The sequence below is a fragment of the Phocoena sinus genome, chromosome 10 (assembly GCF_008692025.1).
Source record: "Phocoena sinus isolate mPhoSin1 chromosome 10, mPhoSin1.pri, whole genome shotgun sequence".
NCBI lineage: Eukaryota > Metazoa > Chordata > Mammalia > Artiodactyla > Phocoenidae > Phocoena > Phocoena sinus.
The window spans coordinates 22,922,232-22,938,432 of NC_045772.1; the positions used below are offsets into that span (position 1 = coordinate 22,922,232).

The 16,201-nt window shown below is 44.5% G+C and overlaps 1 protein-coding gene across 18 annotated transcripts in view; it reads left to right on the forward strand.

Moving 5' to 3' along the window:
* Positions 1–16,201, forward strand: part of ANKS1B (ankyrin repeat and sterile alpha motif domain containing 1B) — a 1,217,724-nt gene that overhangs the window by 1,198,547 nt on the left and 2,976 nt on the right. For 16 of the 18 annotated variants that reach the window (XM_032645644.1, XM_032645646.1, XM_032645647.1 and 13 more), the window contains one exon: positions 13,889–14,056. In XM_032645644.1, coding sequence (XP_032501535.1) covers positions 13,889–14,056 — 168 coding nt within the window. Of the gene's footprint in view, positions 1–13,888; positions 15,094–16,201 lie in introns of those variants that run through there. The other 2 variants (XM_032645645.1, XM_032645660.1) reach the window with 1 other exon arrangement.

Sequence of the window (16,201 nt, forward strand, 5' to 3'; positions counted from 1 at the left end):
TACCGGTCTTACATTTAAGTCTTTAACCCATTTTGAGTTTATTTGTGTATATGGTATTAGAGAATGTTCTAATTTCATTCTTTTATATGTAGCTGTCCAGTTTTCCCAGCACCACTTATTAAAAAAAGACTGTCCTTTCTCCATTGTATATTCTTGCCTCTTGTTGTAGATAAATTGACAAGTGTGGGGGTTTATTTCTGGACTCTCTGTTCTGGTCCATTGACCTATGTGTCTGTTTTGTGCCAGTACCATACTGTTTTGATTACTGTAGCTTGTCATACAGTCTGAAGTCAGGGAGCCTGATTCCTCTAGCTCCGTTCTTCTTTCTTTCTTTTTTGTATTGGCTATTTGGGGTGTTTGGTGTTTCCATAGAAATTTAAATTTTTTTTCCAGTTCTGTGAAAAATGCCATTGGTAATTTGATAGGGATTACACTGAATCTGTAGATTGCTTTGGGAGGTACGGTCATTTTAACAATATTGATTCTTCCAATCTAAGAACATGGTATATCTTTCAATCTGTTTGTGTCATCTTCAGTTTCTTTCATCAGCATCTTATAGTTTTCAGAGTACAGGTGTTTTGCCTCCTTAGGTAGGTTTATTCCTAGGTTTTTGTTTTGGGTTTTTTTTTGATGCGATGGTGAAAGACCTTTTTGTCCTGGGTCTCCAGGAGGGGATATTGTGTGATGGTGTCTTCACCAACATTCATATGCTGAATCTCCAAAACACAAGATGGTTCCTCAGAGGGTCCTCCAGTGAAAGTGGAGGCAGAACACCAACAGACTCATGAAAGCAATAAGGCAGGACAGCCCAGTGGCACAAAACACTGTCTTATCTAAAGTCAGATCTGGGTTTGAATCCTGGCTCTGCCCCTGACTAGCTGTGTGAACTTGGCCAAGTTAATCAATCTCACTGATCATGAGTTTCTCACACATAAAATGGGGATGATAATTCCTCCTCTACAAGGTGGTTGTGAGGGTTAGATAATCCATGTCAGGCCCTTAGCTGGTCTCTGGGGTGTAGTTAACAATGTCATGTGGTAGTTGCTGCTACCACTGCTTTATCATCTGTATGAGAGGAAGTAGAATGTGGTTCAAGTTGACAGGTGGTCCGATTTGGTGCAGGGATCAAACCTAGCACGGCTATAAGACTGGACTGACTGCATGTGCATAAGCTAATGTCCACATAGAATTTTCCACTGGGTTTGATAGAAATTGGACAGAAGAGTCAACTCTTTGCTCTGGACTTGGAGTAGAGGCATTGGGTTTCCAGGTTAAAGGAAGAACTGAGTATTCTAAAATTCAGCTGAGCAGATGCTGGAATTGACATCCAATACAAAAACTGACCAAATGGATGGCCAGCCCCACTAGTACATGGGGGTGAGCCGTGGAAACACCAGAAAACAGGGCCTGGATTTTGCCTGGAAAACAGTTCCAAACCCTCTCTGCCGAAGAAGGAAAAGGCAGGTGATGGATAAAGAATAAGATTATTTTGAGCTAGAAGATTTTCTCTTATTTTTAATGCTCAAAATGCAAAAGCTTATTATTTTTTATGATTGTAAAATTATTCGTCTTTTGAATAAAGTTCAAAACATATAAAGAAGAGAAAATTTGTCTACGATCTTAACACTTAGTGATAACCACTAGTAACGTTTTGATATATACTGTTTTCTATGCACATAGACAGATACCAGCTATGTACGTATGCATAATTTTTACTGAGTCTTTTAACTAGTTTTTTAAATGCCTCCATTTTCATTTTAAATGGCTGCCTAGTACCTCACTGTGTAGATCTATGTAGTATACTTAATCAGTTCCCTATTGGGGGAAATTTTTAAACAACGATGAATATTCTTGCAAATATGCCATTGAACCCTTAAGCCCAAAAGATTTTCAAACCAGGAGTTTCCAACACAGAAAAATCCTAGTGATGAGCCAATTAATATAAATTAATTACCTGGGTGCCCAGAGTTTTCCCTAGGGGACAGATTGCCTAAAGCCTATGCTTCAGTTATTCTAACACCAAAATGATGAGTGTGCCGGGTACAGCCTCGGTGACTAGGATGCAGGAGAACAATGGGGTACACCTCTTTGTCTCATCGTGAGCCCCCTCTCTCTGACATCATTCAGGGAGCACTTCCTGGACACGTGTTAGAAGCCAGGCACCAGGGACTCAGCCCCTGACACAAGGAAGTAGCTCAGTAAATACCGTGGTGATTGATGTTCAACTGCCAGTCCTGACTGCCTTAAGCTCACAGTAAATACAGGCTGGCCTACAGATCAATCTAGTTTGCATAGAAAAACAAGTTTGCATCCCTGGATTACATCTAGAATCTGTCCTTAAAATATGATGGTCCTGCAAATACCTCTAATGTAGCAATTCTTAATCCACAGATCAAAATGCCAGGGGGAGAAGGGAAGGGCTTTGGAGATTGTAATGTGCCCCCATTGAATTGGGATTCCCTGCCTCCACCCTAAAGAGCCTCCATTGGAGAGGGAGTGTTGCCTTTCCTCCCTCACATCACCCCTCATCATGGGAGGGGCAGGACCACCAGCTGAGAATCCCTGTGCTAAGGGTTCAGGGTTCACGTCAAATCATAACACCCTCTGCCTGGAGACTGGTCCAGGCATGAGACCCTCACTGCAGCCAAGATGCATCCACCACCCAGGAGCTTCCGTATTTAATGTTTTTAAGTTTTTTTTTTTTAGCAGTTTGCAGAAGTCTTCTATTTATTTTTTTTATTGAAGTATAGTTGATTTACAATGTTGTGTTTCTGGTGTACAGCAAAGCGATTCAGTTATACATTTTTTTTCATTATAGTTTATTACAAGATATTCAGTATAGTTCCCTGTGCTATACAGTAGGTCCTTGTTGTTTATCTGTTTTATATATAGTAGTGTGTATCTGTTAATCCCAGAATTCCTAATTTATCCCTCCCCCTCCTTCCCCTTTTGGTGACCATAAGTTTGTTTTCTTTGTGAGTCTGTTTCTGTTTTGTAAATAAGTTCATTTGTATCATATTTTATATTCCACATATAAGTGATATCATATGGTATTTGTCGTTCTCTGACTTCACATAGTATGATAAGCTCTGGGTCCATCCATGTTGCTGCAAATGGAATTATTTCATTCTTTTTATGGCTGAGTAGTATTCCACTGTATATATAAACACCACACTTTCTTTATCCTTTCATCTGTCGATGGACATTTAGGTTGCTTCCATGTCTTGGCCATTGTAAATAATGCTGCTATGAACATTGGGGTGCATGTATCTTTTCAAATTAGAGTTTTCTCCAGATATATGCCCAGCAGTGAGATTGCTGGATCACATAGTAACTCTGTTTTTAGTTTTTTAAGGAACCTCCATACTGTTTTCCATAGTGGCTGCAGCAATTTACATTCTCACCAACGGTGTAGGAGGGTTCCCTTTTCCCCACACCCTCTGCAGCATTTATTCTTTGTAGACTTTTAATGATAGCAGTTCTGACCAGTTTGAGGTGGTAACCTCACAGTAGTTTTGATTTGCATTTCTCTAATAATTAGTGATGTTGAGCATCTTTTCACGTGCCTACTGCCCATCTGTATGTATTCTTTAGAGAAATGTCTATTTAGATCTGCCGAAGTCTTTTTTTTTATCATTTATTTTTTTAATAGATCTTTATTGGAGTATAATTGCTTCACAATACTGGGCTAGCTTCTGTTGTATACCAAAGTGAATCAGCCATATGGCCCCATATCCCCTCCCTCTTGAACCTCCCTCCCATCCTCCCTATCCCACCCCTCTAGGTCATCACAGAGCACCGAGCTGATCTCCCTGTACTATGCTACTGCTTCCTACTAGATAACTATTTTACATTCGGTAGTGTATATATGTCAATGCTACTCTCACTTCACCACAGCTTCCCCCTCCCACCCTATGTCCTCAAGTCCATTCTCTATGTCTACATCTTTATTCCTGCCCTGCAACTAGGTTCATCAGTACCTTTTCTTGTTTTTTTTTTTTAGGTTGCATATATATGCATTAGCATACGATACTTGCTTTTCTCTTTCTGACTTACTTCACTCTGTGTGACAGACTCAAGGTCCATCCACCTCACTACAAATAACTCAATTTCATTTATCTTTATGGCTGAGTAATATTCCATTGTATACATGTGCCACATCTTCTTTATCCATTCATCTGTCGATGGACACTTAGGTTGCTTCCATGGCCTGGCTATTGTAAATAGTGCTGTGATGAACATCGTGGTACACGACTCTCTTTGAATTACTGTTTTCTCAGGGTATATGCCCAGTAGTGGGATTGCTGGGTCGTATGGTAGTTCTATTTGTAGTTTTTTAAGGAACCTCCATACTGTTTTCCATAGTGGTTGTATCAATTTACATTCCCACCAACAGTGCAGGAGGGTTCCCTTTTCACAACACCCTTTCCAGCATTTGTTTCTAGATTTTTTTTGATAATGGCCATTCTGACCGGCATGAGGTGATACCTCATTATAGTTTTGATTTGCATTTCTCTAATAATTAGTGATGTTGAGTCTTTTTATCTTAAGTATAATTCTAAGGTACAGTGATCAAGAGCACAGCCTCTCAGAACACCTGTATTCACACACATCCCAGCTCAGCCAGGTTCTGGCCTCATGAACAAGTTATTTAACCTTCCTGAGCTTAATTCTCTCACATGCAAAACAAGGATGATAATGGCCCCACAGCTGTTTAATATGGTAAGTCCCACCGGGTTTCTGTTAGGATTAAATGAGATAGCCCATGTGCAACATGGCAAACAGTAAATAATAAATGTTGGCTGGTATTGACATTAGGGTAAATGTTATTATGAATGATTCTCACAATAATCCACCTGCATGTGTTACTATCCCCATTTTAAAACAAACAAAAAATAACTGAGGGGCTTCCCTGGTGGCACAGTGGTTGAGAGTCCGCCTGCCGATGCAGGGGACACGGGTTTGTGCCCCAGTCCGGTAAGATCCCACATGCCGCGGAGCGGCTGGGCCTGTGAGCCGTGGCCGCTGAGCCTGTGCCTCTGGAGCCTGTGCTCTGCAGCGGGAGAGGCCACAACAGTGAGAGGCCCGCGTACCGCAAAAATAAATAAAATAACTGAGGCTCAGAGCATACGCTTCCCAGTAACTGCCCCCCACACCAGCCCTGAGGACACATGCACACAGGCTTCCTTCTTTCATTGGTGGTCTGTGTAAGGTAGAAAATAATGTCAATTGCCATAATAACTGTGGTCCCAAAAAGAGACTCATGCTGGAAAGGCCAAGGCAGGTATTTTCCAACAAGCTAGGAGGGGCAGAAGGAGCCAGGGTCAGAGACAACCAGGTTACAGCATTTGAGGGACGAGAGGTAGCGAACATAAAGCTAAAGTAGTTTGGATTTATGCCCGAGCAAGGTAGCAACCAGAGATGAGAGTGTGGTCATGCCAACTTGAAAGGACATTCCAGCTCTGTGGTTTGGGCTAGCATGTGAAGGGACTCCTTAGTGCTTACCATGATGCTGTGACCAAAATGGGTCACAGGCATCAGCCACCTTCCCCGAGGTCGGGGCTGGGAGTGGAGGCTCCGACCTCCTGTGACTATGTACTGTTGCTGTTGTTGTTTATCATTTTATTGAAGTAGAGTCGATTTACAATGTTGTGTTAATTTCTGCTGTACAGCAAAGTGATTCAGTTATACATATATATATTTTTTCATATTTTTTTCATTATGGTTTATCACAGGATATTGAATACAGTTCCCTGTGCTATACAGTAGGACCTTGTTTATCTATTCTCTATGTAATAGTTTGCACCTGCTAAACCCAAACTCCCAATCCTTCCCTCCCCCACTCCCTCCCCCTTGGCAACCACAAGTCTGTTCTCTATGTCTGTGAGTCTATTTCTGTTTCACAGATTCCACATATAAATGATATATGGTATTTTGCTCTTTCTTACTTCACTTAGTATGATAATCTCTAGGTCCATACATATTGCTGCAAATGGCATTATTACATTCTTTTTTATGGCTGAGTAATATTCCATTGTGTTGATGTATATATACCACATCTTCTTTATCCATTCATCTGTCAATGGGCATTTAGGTTGTTTCCATGTCTTGGCTATTGTGAATAGTGCTGCTATGAACATAGGGGTGCATATATCTTTTCAAATTATAGTTTTGTCTGGATATATGCCCAGGAGTGGGGTTGCTGGATCATATCATGTGGCAACTCTATTTTTAGGGTTTTTTTAATTGAAGTATAATTGATTTACAATGTGTTAACTACTACTATACAACAAAGTGATTCAGTAATACATATATATATATATATATATATATATATACACATTCTTTTTTTATATTTTTTCCCTCATGATTTATCATAGGATATTTTTTTAATATTATTTATTTATTTTGGCTGCGCTGGGTCTTAGTTGCAGCACGCAGGACCTTTGTTGCAGCATGTGGGCTTCTTTTTTCTTTAATATTATTTATTTGGTTGCGCCAGGTCTTAGTTGCGGTAGGCAGGCTCCTTAATTGTGGCATGCATGCGGGATCTCATTCCCTGACCAGGGATCGAACCCGGGCCCCCTGCATTGAGAGCGTGGAGTCTTACCCACTGGACCACCAGGGAAGTCCCTATCATAAAATATTGAATATAGTTCTCTGTGCTATATATACAGTAGGACCTTGTTGTTTATTCATTCTGTATATTAAAGTTTATATCTGCTAACTGTGACCTCCCCATTCCCTCCCCCAACCCCTTGCCCCTTGGCAACCACCAGTCTGTTCTCTATGTCTGCGATTCTGTTTCATAGATAGGTTCATTTGTGTCATATTTTAGATTCCACATTTAAGTGATACCATATGGTATCTGTCTTTCTCTTTCTGACTTCACTTAGTATGATCTCTAGGTTCATCCATGTTTCTACAAATGGCATTATTTCATTCCTTTTTATGGCTGAGTAGTATTCCATTGTATATATGTACCACATCTTCTTTATCCATTCATCTGTCAATGGACATTTAGGGTGTTTCCATGTCTTGGCTATTGTGAATAGTGCTGCTGTGAACATTGGGGTGCATGTATCTTTTTGAATTATAGTTTTGTCCGTATATTTGCCCAGGAGTGGGACTGCTGGATCATATGGTAGCTCTGTTTTTAGTTTCTTAAGGGACCTCCATACTGTTCTCCATAGTGGCTGTACCAATTTACATTCCCACCAACAGTGTAGGAGGGTTCCCTTTTCTCCACACCCTCTCCAGCATTGTTATTTGTAGACTTTTTAATGATGACCATTCTGACCTCTGTCAGGTGGTACCTCATTGTAGTTTTGATTTGCATTTCTTTAACAATTAATGATTTTGAGCATCTTTTCACGTGCCTATTGGCCACCTGTATGTTGTCTTTGGAGAAATGTCTATTTAGGTGTTCCGCCCACTTTTCAATTGAGTTGTTTGTTTTTTTGTTATTGAGTTGTATGAGAAGTTTGTATATTTTGGAAATTAAGCCCTTATTGGTCACATCATTTGCAAATATTTTCTCCCAGTCTGTAGGTTATCTTTCTGTTTTGTTTATGGTTTCCTTTGCTGTGCAAAACCTTATAAGTTTGATTGGGTCCCGTATGTTTATCTTTGCTTTTATTTCTGTTGCCTTGGGAGACTGACCTAAGAAAACATTGGTACAATTTATGTCAGAGAATGTTTTGCCTGTGTTCTCTTCTAGGAGCTTTACGGTGTCATGTCTTATATTTAAGTCTTTGTGTATAATGTGAGGGTATGTTCTAATTTCATTGATTTGCATGCTGTTGTCCAACTTCCCCAACACTACTTGCTGAAGATACTGTCTTTTCCCCATTGTATATTCTTGCCTCCTTGAAGATTGACTGTAGGTGTATGGGTTTATTTCTGGGCTCTCTATTCTGTTCATTGATCCATATGTCTGTTTTTATGCCAGTACCACACCGTTTTGATTACTGTAGCTTTGCAGTACTGCCTGAAGAGTTGGGAGAGTTATGCCTCCTGTTTTGGCAATTCTGGGCCTTTTATGGTTCCATATAAATTTTAGGATTATTTGTTCTATTTCTGTGAAAAATGTCATGGGTAATTTGATAAGGATCACATTAAATCTGTAGATTGCTTTGGGCAGTATGGCCATTTTAACAAGATTAATTCTTCCAATCCAAGAGCATGGGATGTCTTTCCACTTCTTTGAATCATCTTCAGTTTCGTTTATTAATGTTTTGTAGTTCTCAGCATATAAGTCTTTCACCTCCTTGGTGAGGTTTATTCCTAAGTCTTTTTTTTTTCTTTTGCGGTTCGTGGGCCTCTCACTGTTGTGGCCTTTCCCATTGCGGAGCACAGGCTCCAGACGCGCAGGCTCAGCTGCCATGGTTCACGGGCCCAGCCGCTTCACGGCACGTGGGATCTTCCCGGACCAGGGCACGAACCTGTGTGCCCTGCATCGGCAGGCAGACTCTCAACCACTGCGCCACCAGGGAAGCCCCCTAAGTCTTTTTTGATGCAACTTTAAGGGACTGTTTACATTCCCTTTCTGACATCTCACTGTTAGGGTAAAGAAATGCAACCAATTTCTGTATGTTAATCCTGTATCCTGCTGCCTTGCTGAATTTGTACTACTACTGTTCTAGTAGTTTTTGTGTGGAATTTTTAGGGTTTTCTATATATAGTATCATGTCATCTGCATATAAGGACAGTTTTACCTCTTCCCTACCAATTTGGATACGTTTTATTTCTTTTTCTTGTCTGATTGCTGTGGCTAGGACTTCCAATACTATGTTGAATAGAAGTGGTGAGAGTGGGCATCCTTGTTCCAGATTTTAGCAGGAAGGCTTTCAGATTTTCACCACTGAGTATTATATTGGCCATGGGTTTGTCATAAATAGCTTTTATTATGTTGAGATATGTTCCCTCTATACCCACTTTTGTAAGTTTTTATCATAGATGGATGTTGAATTTTATCAAATGCTTTTTCTGGATCTATTGAGATGACCATGTGGTTTTTACCTTTTCTTTTGTTGATGTGGTATATCACATTGATTGATTTGTGTATCTTGAACTATCCTCGTGATCCTGGGATGAATCCACCTTGGTCATGGTGTATGATCTTTATGTTTTGTTGGATTCAGTTTGCTAATTGTGACCAGTTCACAGGTTGATGGTTCCTCTTCCACCACCTGAATGAGGGTCCAGCCAGCCTTCCTTAGCACTGCATGGTATCCTAGTTATCTATTACTGCTTACTTAGCAAATCACCCCAAAACTTAGTGCTGTAAAACAACATGCACTTTATCACGTTTACGATTCTGAGAGTCAGGAATCTGGGCAGAGCACAGCAGTTCTGCTCTTCTGCTCCACAACATCTGGGGTCTCCACTAGGTAACTCAGATGACTGCAGTTGCTGGGATGGCTTGACTGGAGCCATCTGTCTGGGGCCTTGGTCCTCTGTGTGGCATCTCCTGGAGCTTGAATGTCCAGTATCACTCCTTTGCTTCATATCTGGAGCCTGGGCTGGGGGGGCTGCAACTGCTGTTTCTCTCCAGGCAGCCTCTTCCCCTGGCCAGCTTGGACATACTCACAACATGGTGATCTCAGGGAGGTCAGACTTTTTATACATGGCTGGTTTCCCTCAGAGGGAATGTTCCATGAAAGCTGAGAGACCTCTCACAACGTAACCTCAGAAGTCCCAGCAGGTCACTTCTGCACATTCTGTTAGTTAAGAAAGTCAGTATAACCAGTCCAGATTCAAGGAGGTGGAGGAGCAGATTAGCCCTCTCAACAGCCCCCGCTCACACCGTGGCACGAGGCAGGGGGAATGGTGATGGCTGCCCCCTTGGAGACAAGCTACCCACACGGGAGGGTAAGAACAGAGACTTTTGAAGTACAGTTGATGTACAGTGCTTCAGGACTTCAGCAGTGATTCAGTTTCATATATGTGTGTGTGTGTGTGTGTATATGTATATTTGGTTCGAGTATAATGTTTAATGTAAGATACAGTGGATTGGCAGAGTTGATACAAAGTTAAGAAATTTACTTCTACTCAGTAAGTTAACAACCTAGGCACCAGCATATATATATATTATATATATATATATACACACACACACACACACACGTATATAGTGTTCTTTTTCAGATTCTTTTCCATTATAGGTTATTACAAGATGTTGAATATAGTTCCCTGTGCTATACAGTAGGACCTTGTTTTTCTGTCTTATCTATAGTAGCGTGTATCTGTTCATCTCAAACTCCTAATTTATCCCTCCCCCCTTCCCCTTTGGTAATTTTTTAAAATTAATTAATTTGTTTATTTTTGGCTGTGCTGGGTCTTTGCTGCTGTGCACGGGCTTTCTCTAGTTGTGGTGAGCGGGGGCGACTCTTCGTTGTGGTGCACGGGCTTCTCATTGCGGTGGCTTCTCTTGTTGCGGAACACGGGCTCTAGGTGCGTGGGCTTCAGTAGTTGTGACGCACGGGCTTAGTTGCTCTGAAGCATGTGGTATCTTCCCAGACCACGGCTTAAACCCATGTCCCCTGCACTGGCAAGAGGATTCTCAACCACTCTGCCACCAGGGAAGCCCCATTTTGGTAACCTTAAGTTTTCTATATCTGTGAGTCTATTTCTGTTTTATAAACAAGTTCATTTGTATCATTTTTTTAAGTTTCCACATGTAAGTGATATCATATGATATTTGTCTTTCTCTGAATTATTTCACTTAATATGATTATCTCTAGGTCCATACATGTTTCTCCAAATGGAATTATTTCATTCTTTTTTATGACTGATATTCCATTAGACACACACACACACACACACACACACACACACACACACACACACACACACCACATCTTCTTTATCCATTCATCTGTCGATGGACATTTAGGTTGCTTCCATGCTGCTTTGAACATTGGGGTGCATGTATCTTTTTGAATTAGAGTTAAGGACACAGACTTTTGAGTCACAAATACTGTTTCATACCACTGCTCTGTAACTTTCTAGCTCTGTGATGTCAGATAAATTACTTAACCTCTCTGAGCCTCAATTTCCTCATCTATAAAATAAGGATAATGATATCCTACTAGGGATGATTGTGGTAAGACTTAAAGGAGATAAATCTAGTGCTTGGTACAATGCCTAATATCTGCGAAGTCCTCACTTAATGGTAGCCATACTACCTATAGTGATAACTAGTAGTGTTATTACTCCAGCTTGCCCTTTAGATATTCATTCACTCAGCAAACAAGCCTCTATTGTGATTGTGTGCCTACTGTGTGCTAGGCAGTCTCTGGCCCTGGCCTCCCACAGTTGTGAAGACGATGATATGTTGTAAGCAGAAACTAAGTTGGCTTTCAGGCTTTCTGAGCAGCATCCCTGGCTCTTCAGTGCCAGGCAGCATCTCTGGGCTCAGCAAGCCTGGCTCAAAGGAGGAAGCAAGGGCTTGTCACCTAAGCCTCTCTGATCAGATTACGGTAACATTTTTGGCCCTTTCCTATAGTGTCTTCTGCTCTCACAGTAACTCTCTTCCCATTTCAAGTAGTGCGGATATTACTAAGGAGAGGCTGGAGAAATGAACCCGCGTTCCCATTCGAGCGTGTGTCCTCAGGTCCCATCTGATGAGGATCTGTGCCCCCAAGGGCCCCGGTACTTTGGTTGCACAGGACTCCACGTGCAGAGCCCCATCAGCAAGCAGCTGCTCCTTGTGGGCTGTCACTGGCATCCAGAATTGAAGCCTCCAACACCGAGGTGGCAGAAAGTGCAGGAAAGGTAACCATCTCCAACTCTTTACAGATCACAAAAGAACTCTTAAAATGTAGCATTCGACATGTAACGAAAAGCAAGACGTCATGGAGAAGGAATGCAAGCCAAACTAAGGAAAAGCTGCTTGGCAGGAAACCTCACCGTCTGGTCTGGTCTGGTCTCTGTGTCTTATCTCAGCAATTTCCTAACACTAGCAACTTCTTTACAATGAAAGGAGGGCAGAGCTTCTAACCCAGAAGCTTCCAAAAACCTTCAGCCTTCCCATCAAAATCTTGTGAAAATCTCACCTGCTCAAATGAGCATCTTTAGCTTTCATTTGAAGACACTGGAACTTTAAGTAAATCTCACTTTCAGGAACTTGTTTCTAGGTTAACGATAAAGGAATTCACACTTATTAAGCACCTTTGTTCCGGCATCAAAAAGCAACATGTTACAGAACTGCTGCATCTGCCATCTTTCCCTTAGTCCAGTTGCCCACCCAGAGCATGAATATCTGCTACGTGTCCCTGACAGACAGACAGCCACTATCTCCACAGCACCTGTGGACAAGACAAGAGTCCGGACTTCATGGGGACAGCCAAAGCCCAAAGCCCCAGGCCCCCTTTCCAGGGGACCCATTGCACACCAGGCAATGGGCAACACTGGTGGTGACGCAAGTGCCAGGCGTAGGCACTGAGGGTTCAGCCCTCCTGGTGCAGCCACGGCCGGAGCTGTCCGCCAGCCCTCCACCGTCACTTGTCGGTGCATTACTGATTTCCTAGTCTGACGCGTGCTTGGAGGCAAACTCGGGGCCCGAGCTCCTTGCGGGAAGTGCTCAGCTGGCCGTGCAAGGCTGGGTCTCCAGTAAGCACACGTCTGTCTTGAGGGGCCACGGCTTCTTAACAAGTAGCTCAGAGGAGAAGACACATCCTCTGTCAGACCAGTTCTCCCACTCAGAGGTGTTTCCCCTCAGGCTTGGGCCGAAACCCCAGCAGTCCGGCGTGGATCTGAAATCTGGTCCGTCTGGAGACCCGTGGGCCTCTTCCACACGAGCCCTGACAGCCATGCCGCGTCTCCCTCCATCTTCGTCAAGTGAGAACGGTCCTCAGCAGATCTCCCCAGAATCATGGGAATCAAGATGTTCTGTGTGCTTGACTGGGGCGGAGGGAGCAGGGGTGCAACATCAGCAAAAGCAATTTCTGTGGTTTTGAGGAAAAAACCACACAGACTTTCTAGAGGCGTTCATGAGCATGGAAACTTGGGACAGACCACGCCGGCTCTCAGCTGGTGCAGTGGTTGTAAGAAAGCTCTCTGTGACCCACAGGCATCCAGCTCTTTGATGTGCTGTGACCTCAGGGTCTTGTCGAGACCCTGCTTCAGAAGTGGGGTCGGACCATGTCCTGTTTTCTCAGTGAGAGCAGACAGGGTGGGACTGTGCTCAGAAGAGAAGGCAGAAATGAAGTACGAATCTGGAGACGAGAAGCTAGACGTCCTGAGGGGAGTGATTGAAGGTCCGAAGGGAAGAACTTCTCTCCCAGACACTGCTTGGCATGGCATTCGAGCCTGACAGGAGCTCCTGTCTCTTGCTGATTTGATGATAAAATATGGAGTGGACCCACAGGGAGAACAAACGCCTCAAGAAATAGATGGATAATTGGCTCTGTTTGCATGCTCGCCGTGAGTGTGAGACGCCACACCAGCATGACTAATGCCTCTCCCCTCTGCCTAAATTAGATTTTGATTGTGTCTCAGAGATGTTCACTGAATCACAGATGTTGGAAGTAAAAAGACCCCAACTTCTCAGGAACACCTCCTGTGGAGTGTGGGGGATCCTCCTCCCAGGCTGAGGGACCCCTTCCCTTCCGAGACCTGGGAGCAAAGCAGCCACCCCGGATGGAGCGGGCTCCGGGGTCCCGGCGCAGGCTCCTTAGGTGGCTGTAAGCAAGTGCATCGCGTCAGTAACTGATGCCTCGTACAGACCCTAAATTGGACCCGGTGTCCTGTTTGTCACATTTCCCCTGGCTCTCTGCCACATCAGGTGGAGCAGTTCAGGGTCCTTGCCGGTTCACCCACTCGGTGTTCCTCAGCCACTCTGTTCTGATCTGGAAGATGCTGTCATAAATGATTTCTCTTGCAGAATTTAGCCTACGAGATCATCCTAACGCTGGGACAGGCGTTTGAAGTTGCTTACCAGCTCGCGCTGCAAGCCAGGAAAGGGGGGCATTCCTCCACGCTTCCAGAAAGCTTTGAAAACAAGCCCTCCAAGCCCATCCCCAAGCCCCGAGTCAGCATTCGCAAGTCGGTGGTAAGTAGAAAAGACAGATGTTCTGAAAACCTTGAACTGGAGGGGAGGGATCCTTGGTGCCGTTGGGGCTGGCGAGAATCCAGGGCCTGCCCTTCTTGTCCTTCCCTTGGCCTCATCCTGGCATGTGTCTGTCCTCCTCTCAGCCCAGTTCCTGCAAAGTCTTGGGAACCATCTGCCTGAACTTGGAGGCTCCCAAGAAAATTCCACTTCTTTTGTCCCTTGCAGCAGCCTGTGAGGGGACTGGGCGCTGCTGGCCTCCCAGGGGAGTCTTTCCTCAAGGTCCAGGTGATCTTGGGAAAAAGGATCCCTGAGGCCCTGGCTGCCATCCCTCTAGGGGGCAAGCCTCCTCACAAGCCGCTGGGCAGCAGAGAGGGTGGCAGAGGCTCATGGGGAGGGGCATCCCTGGTACCCAGCTAGAGGAGGCTGGAGGTGCAGGCTGTACGCGGGCCTGACAAGGAGGCCTAGGCGCAGGCTTCCTGCAGAGCGAGGACTGTTCAGAAGGTACTGCCCCTCCTCCCCGGCATCTGCCTCCCTCCAGAAATTTCCCCCCTTCCCTCCCACACGCTCTGCACACATCCTGTCCTAACAGACTTTCATGACTTCAAAGCGGCCTCCTCTGGTGGTAGCAATACCCAGAAGCTGGAAGCCTCCCGTCTGGTTTCTGCTGCCGTATGGCATCCTAGAAACTCTGGGACTCAGGGCAGCAGGCACCCTCAGAGGCATCGCTCAGCCCACGTATTCTTCCACCTGTGACTCCTCCTTCTCCCCACCGAGCCCTGTCCCCGGAGTCGTGGGGAATTGTAGGGTTTTTAATGTTTGCAGAGGCACCACCCTTTGTGACCATGTGGCTTCTTGTTCACGCTCTTCTCTTTGGCCTCTACTCCTGTCTCCATTCTTGGCAACTTCAACATCCATGGGGATGATCCTCCCAGCGTGTGGCCCCTCTGCTCCTCGACAGCTCACCTCTCAGACCTCTTCCCCCACCTCACCATTCACTCCCACGCTCACCCCACATCACTGATCACCAGTAACTGCAAGCATCCTCTGACTTTCCTTCTGACCCCCCAGTCCCCCCACCTCAGCCCCTCCTGGCCCCACTGGCTCCCAATCCTGAAGCACTCCCAGAACGGCAGACTTACAGGTTCAATTGCTCCCTCATTTCTCCTTCAAGGCTTAGCACACATCTGAAACTTAGTGTGTCCAGAACAGAATTCTTGATCTCTCCGCAAAGTTGCTTCTCTGTCTCTCCCAGTTCAGTAAATGGCATAACCATTCACCATGTTGCTCAAGCCGTAAATCTAGAAGACACCCTTGATTTGTCTTCCTCTCACCTGTGTCCACCCCACAAGCAGATTCCATCCGTTCAGCCCCTAAAACATCTCTCAGACCCGTCCACTCCTCTCCATTTCCTCTGTCACTCTTCCCATCCAAGCCATCACCACCAGTAATCTCCAAAATACTCCCATACATCTCCTAAAAACTCCCCTCCTCTGCCCGGCAACCAGGGTGACCTTCTTAAAACACAGATCAGATCATGGTACCACTGCCAATTTCCCACCACACTCCTCTCTGACACTCAGGCCTTCTTCTTCCTGGAAACAAACAAAGCTCACTCCCACCTAAGGCCTCTGTGCCCCCTGTTCCCTCCACCTGGCTTTGTCTCCCCCTTGTTTCTGCACAGCTGAGTCTGGCTTGTCATCCAGGGCCCAGCTACACAGAGAGGCTTCTCCTGGACCACCCAGGCTTCTCCTGGCTTATCCTGTTTATTTATTGTCTGTCTATCTTATCCCACAAGAAAAGCAAGTCAAATGTCCAGGAATTTTCAGAACATTTGGGGGATTAGCTCTTAGAGTACTGTATTCATGCCTGTGTGGGCTGGATAAATCTGTTCGTGGCAGGGACCTCCATCTGACTTTTGTCTGGTCCCCATAGATTTCTTCCAGATGAGCACAAAGGGTGTGTGCCATAAGAGCTCAGAATATTCATTTAGAAGCCTTCACTGAAAAATATGAAACATACAGTGAATAATACTGCTGTCCTTTAACTGCCCCAAGATCCTGTCCCCCTCAATAGGTGTCTGTGCTCCCTTTCCCTCGGCCCCAGTAGTTTATTTTTGAGAAACAGCCCATGATTAGACATGTAGAG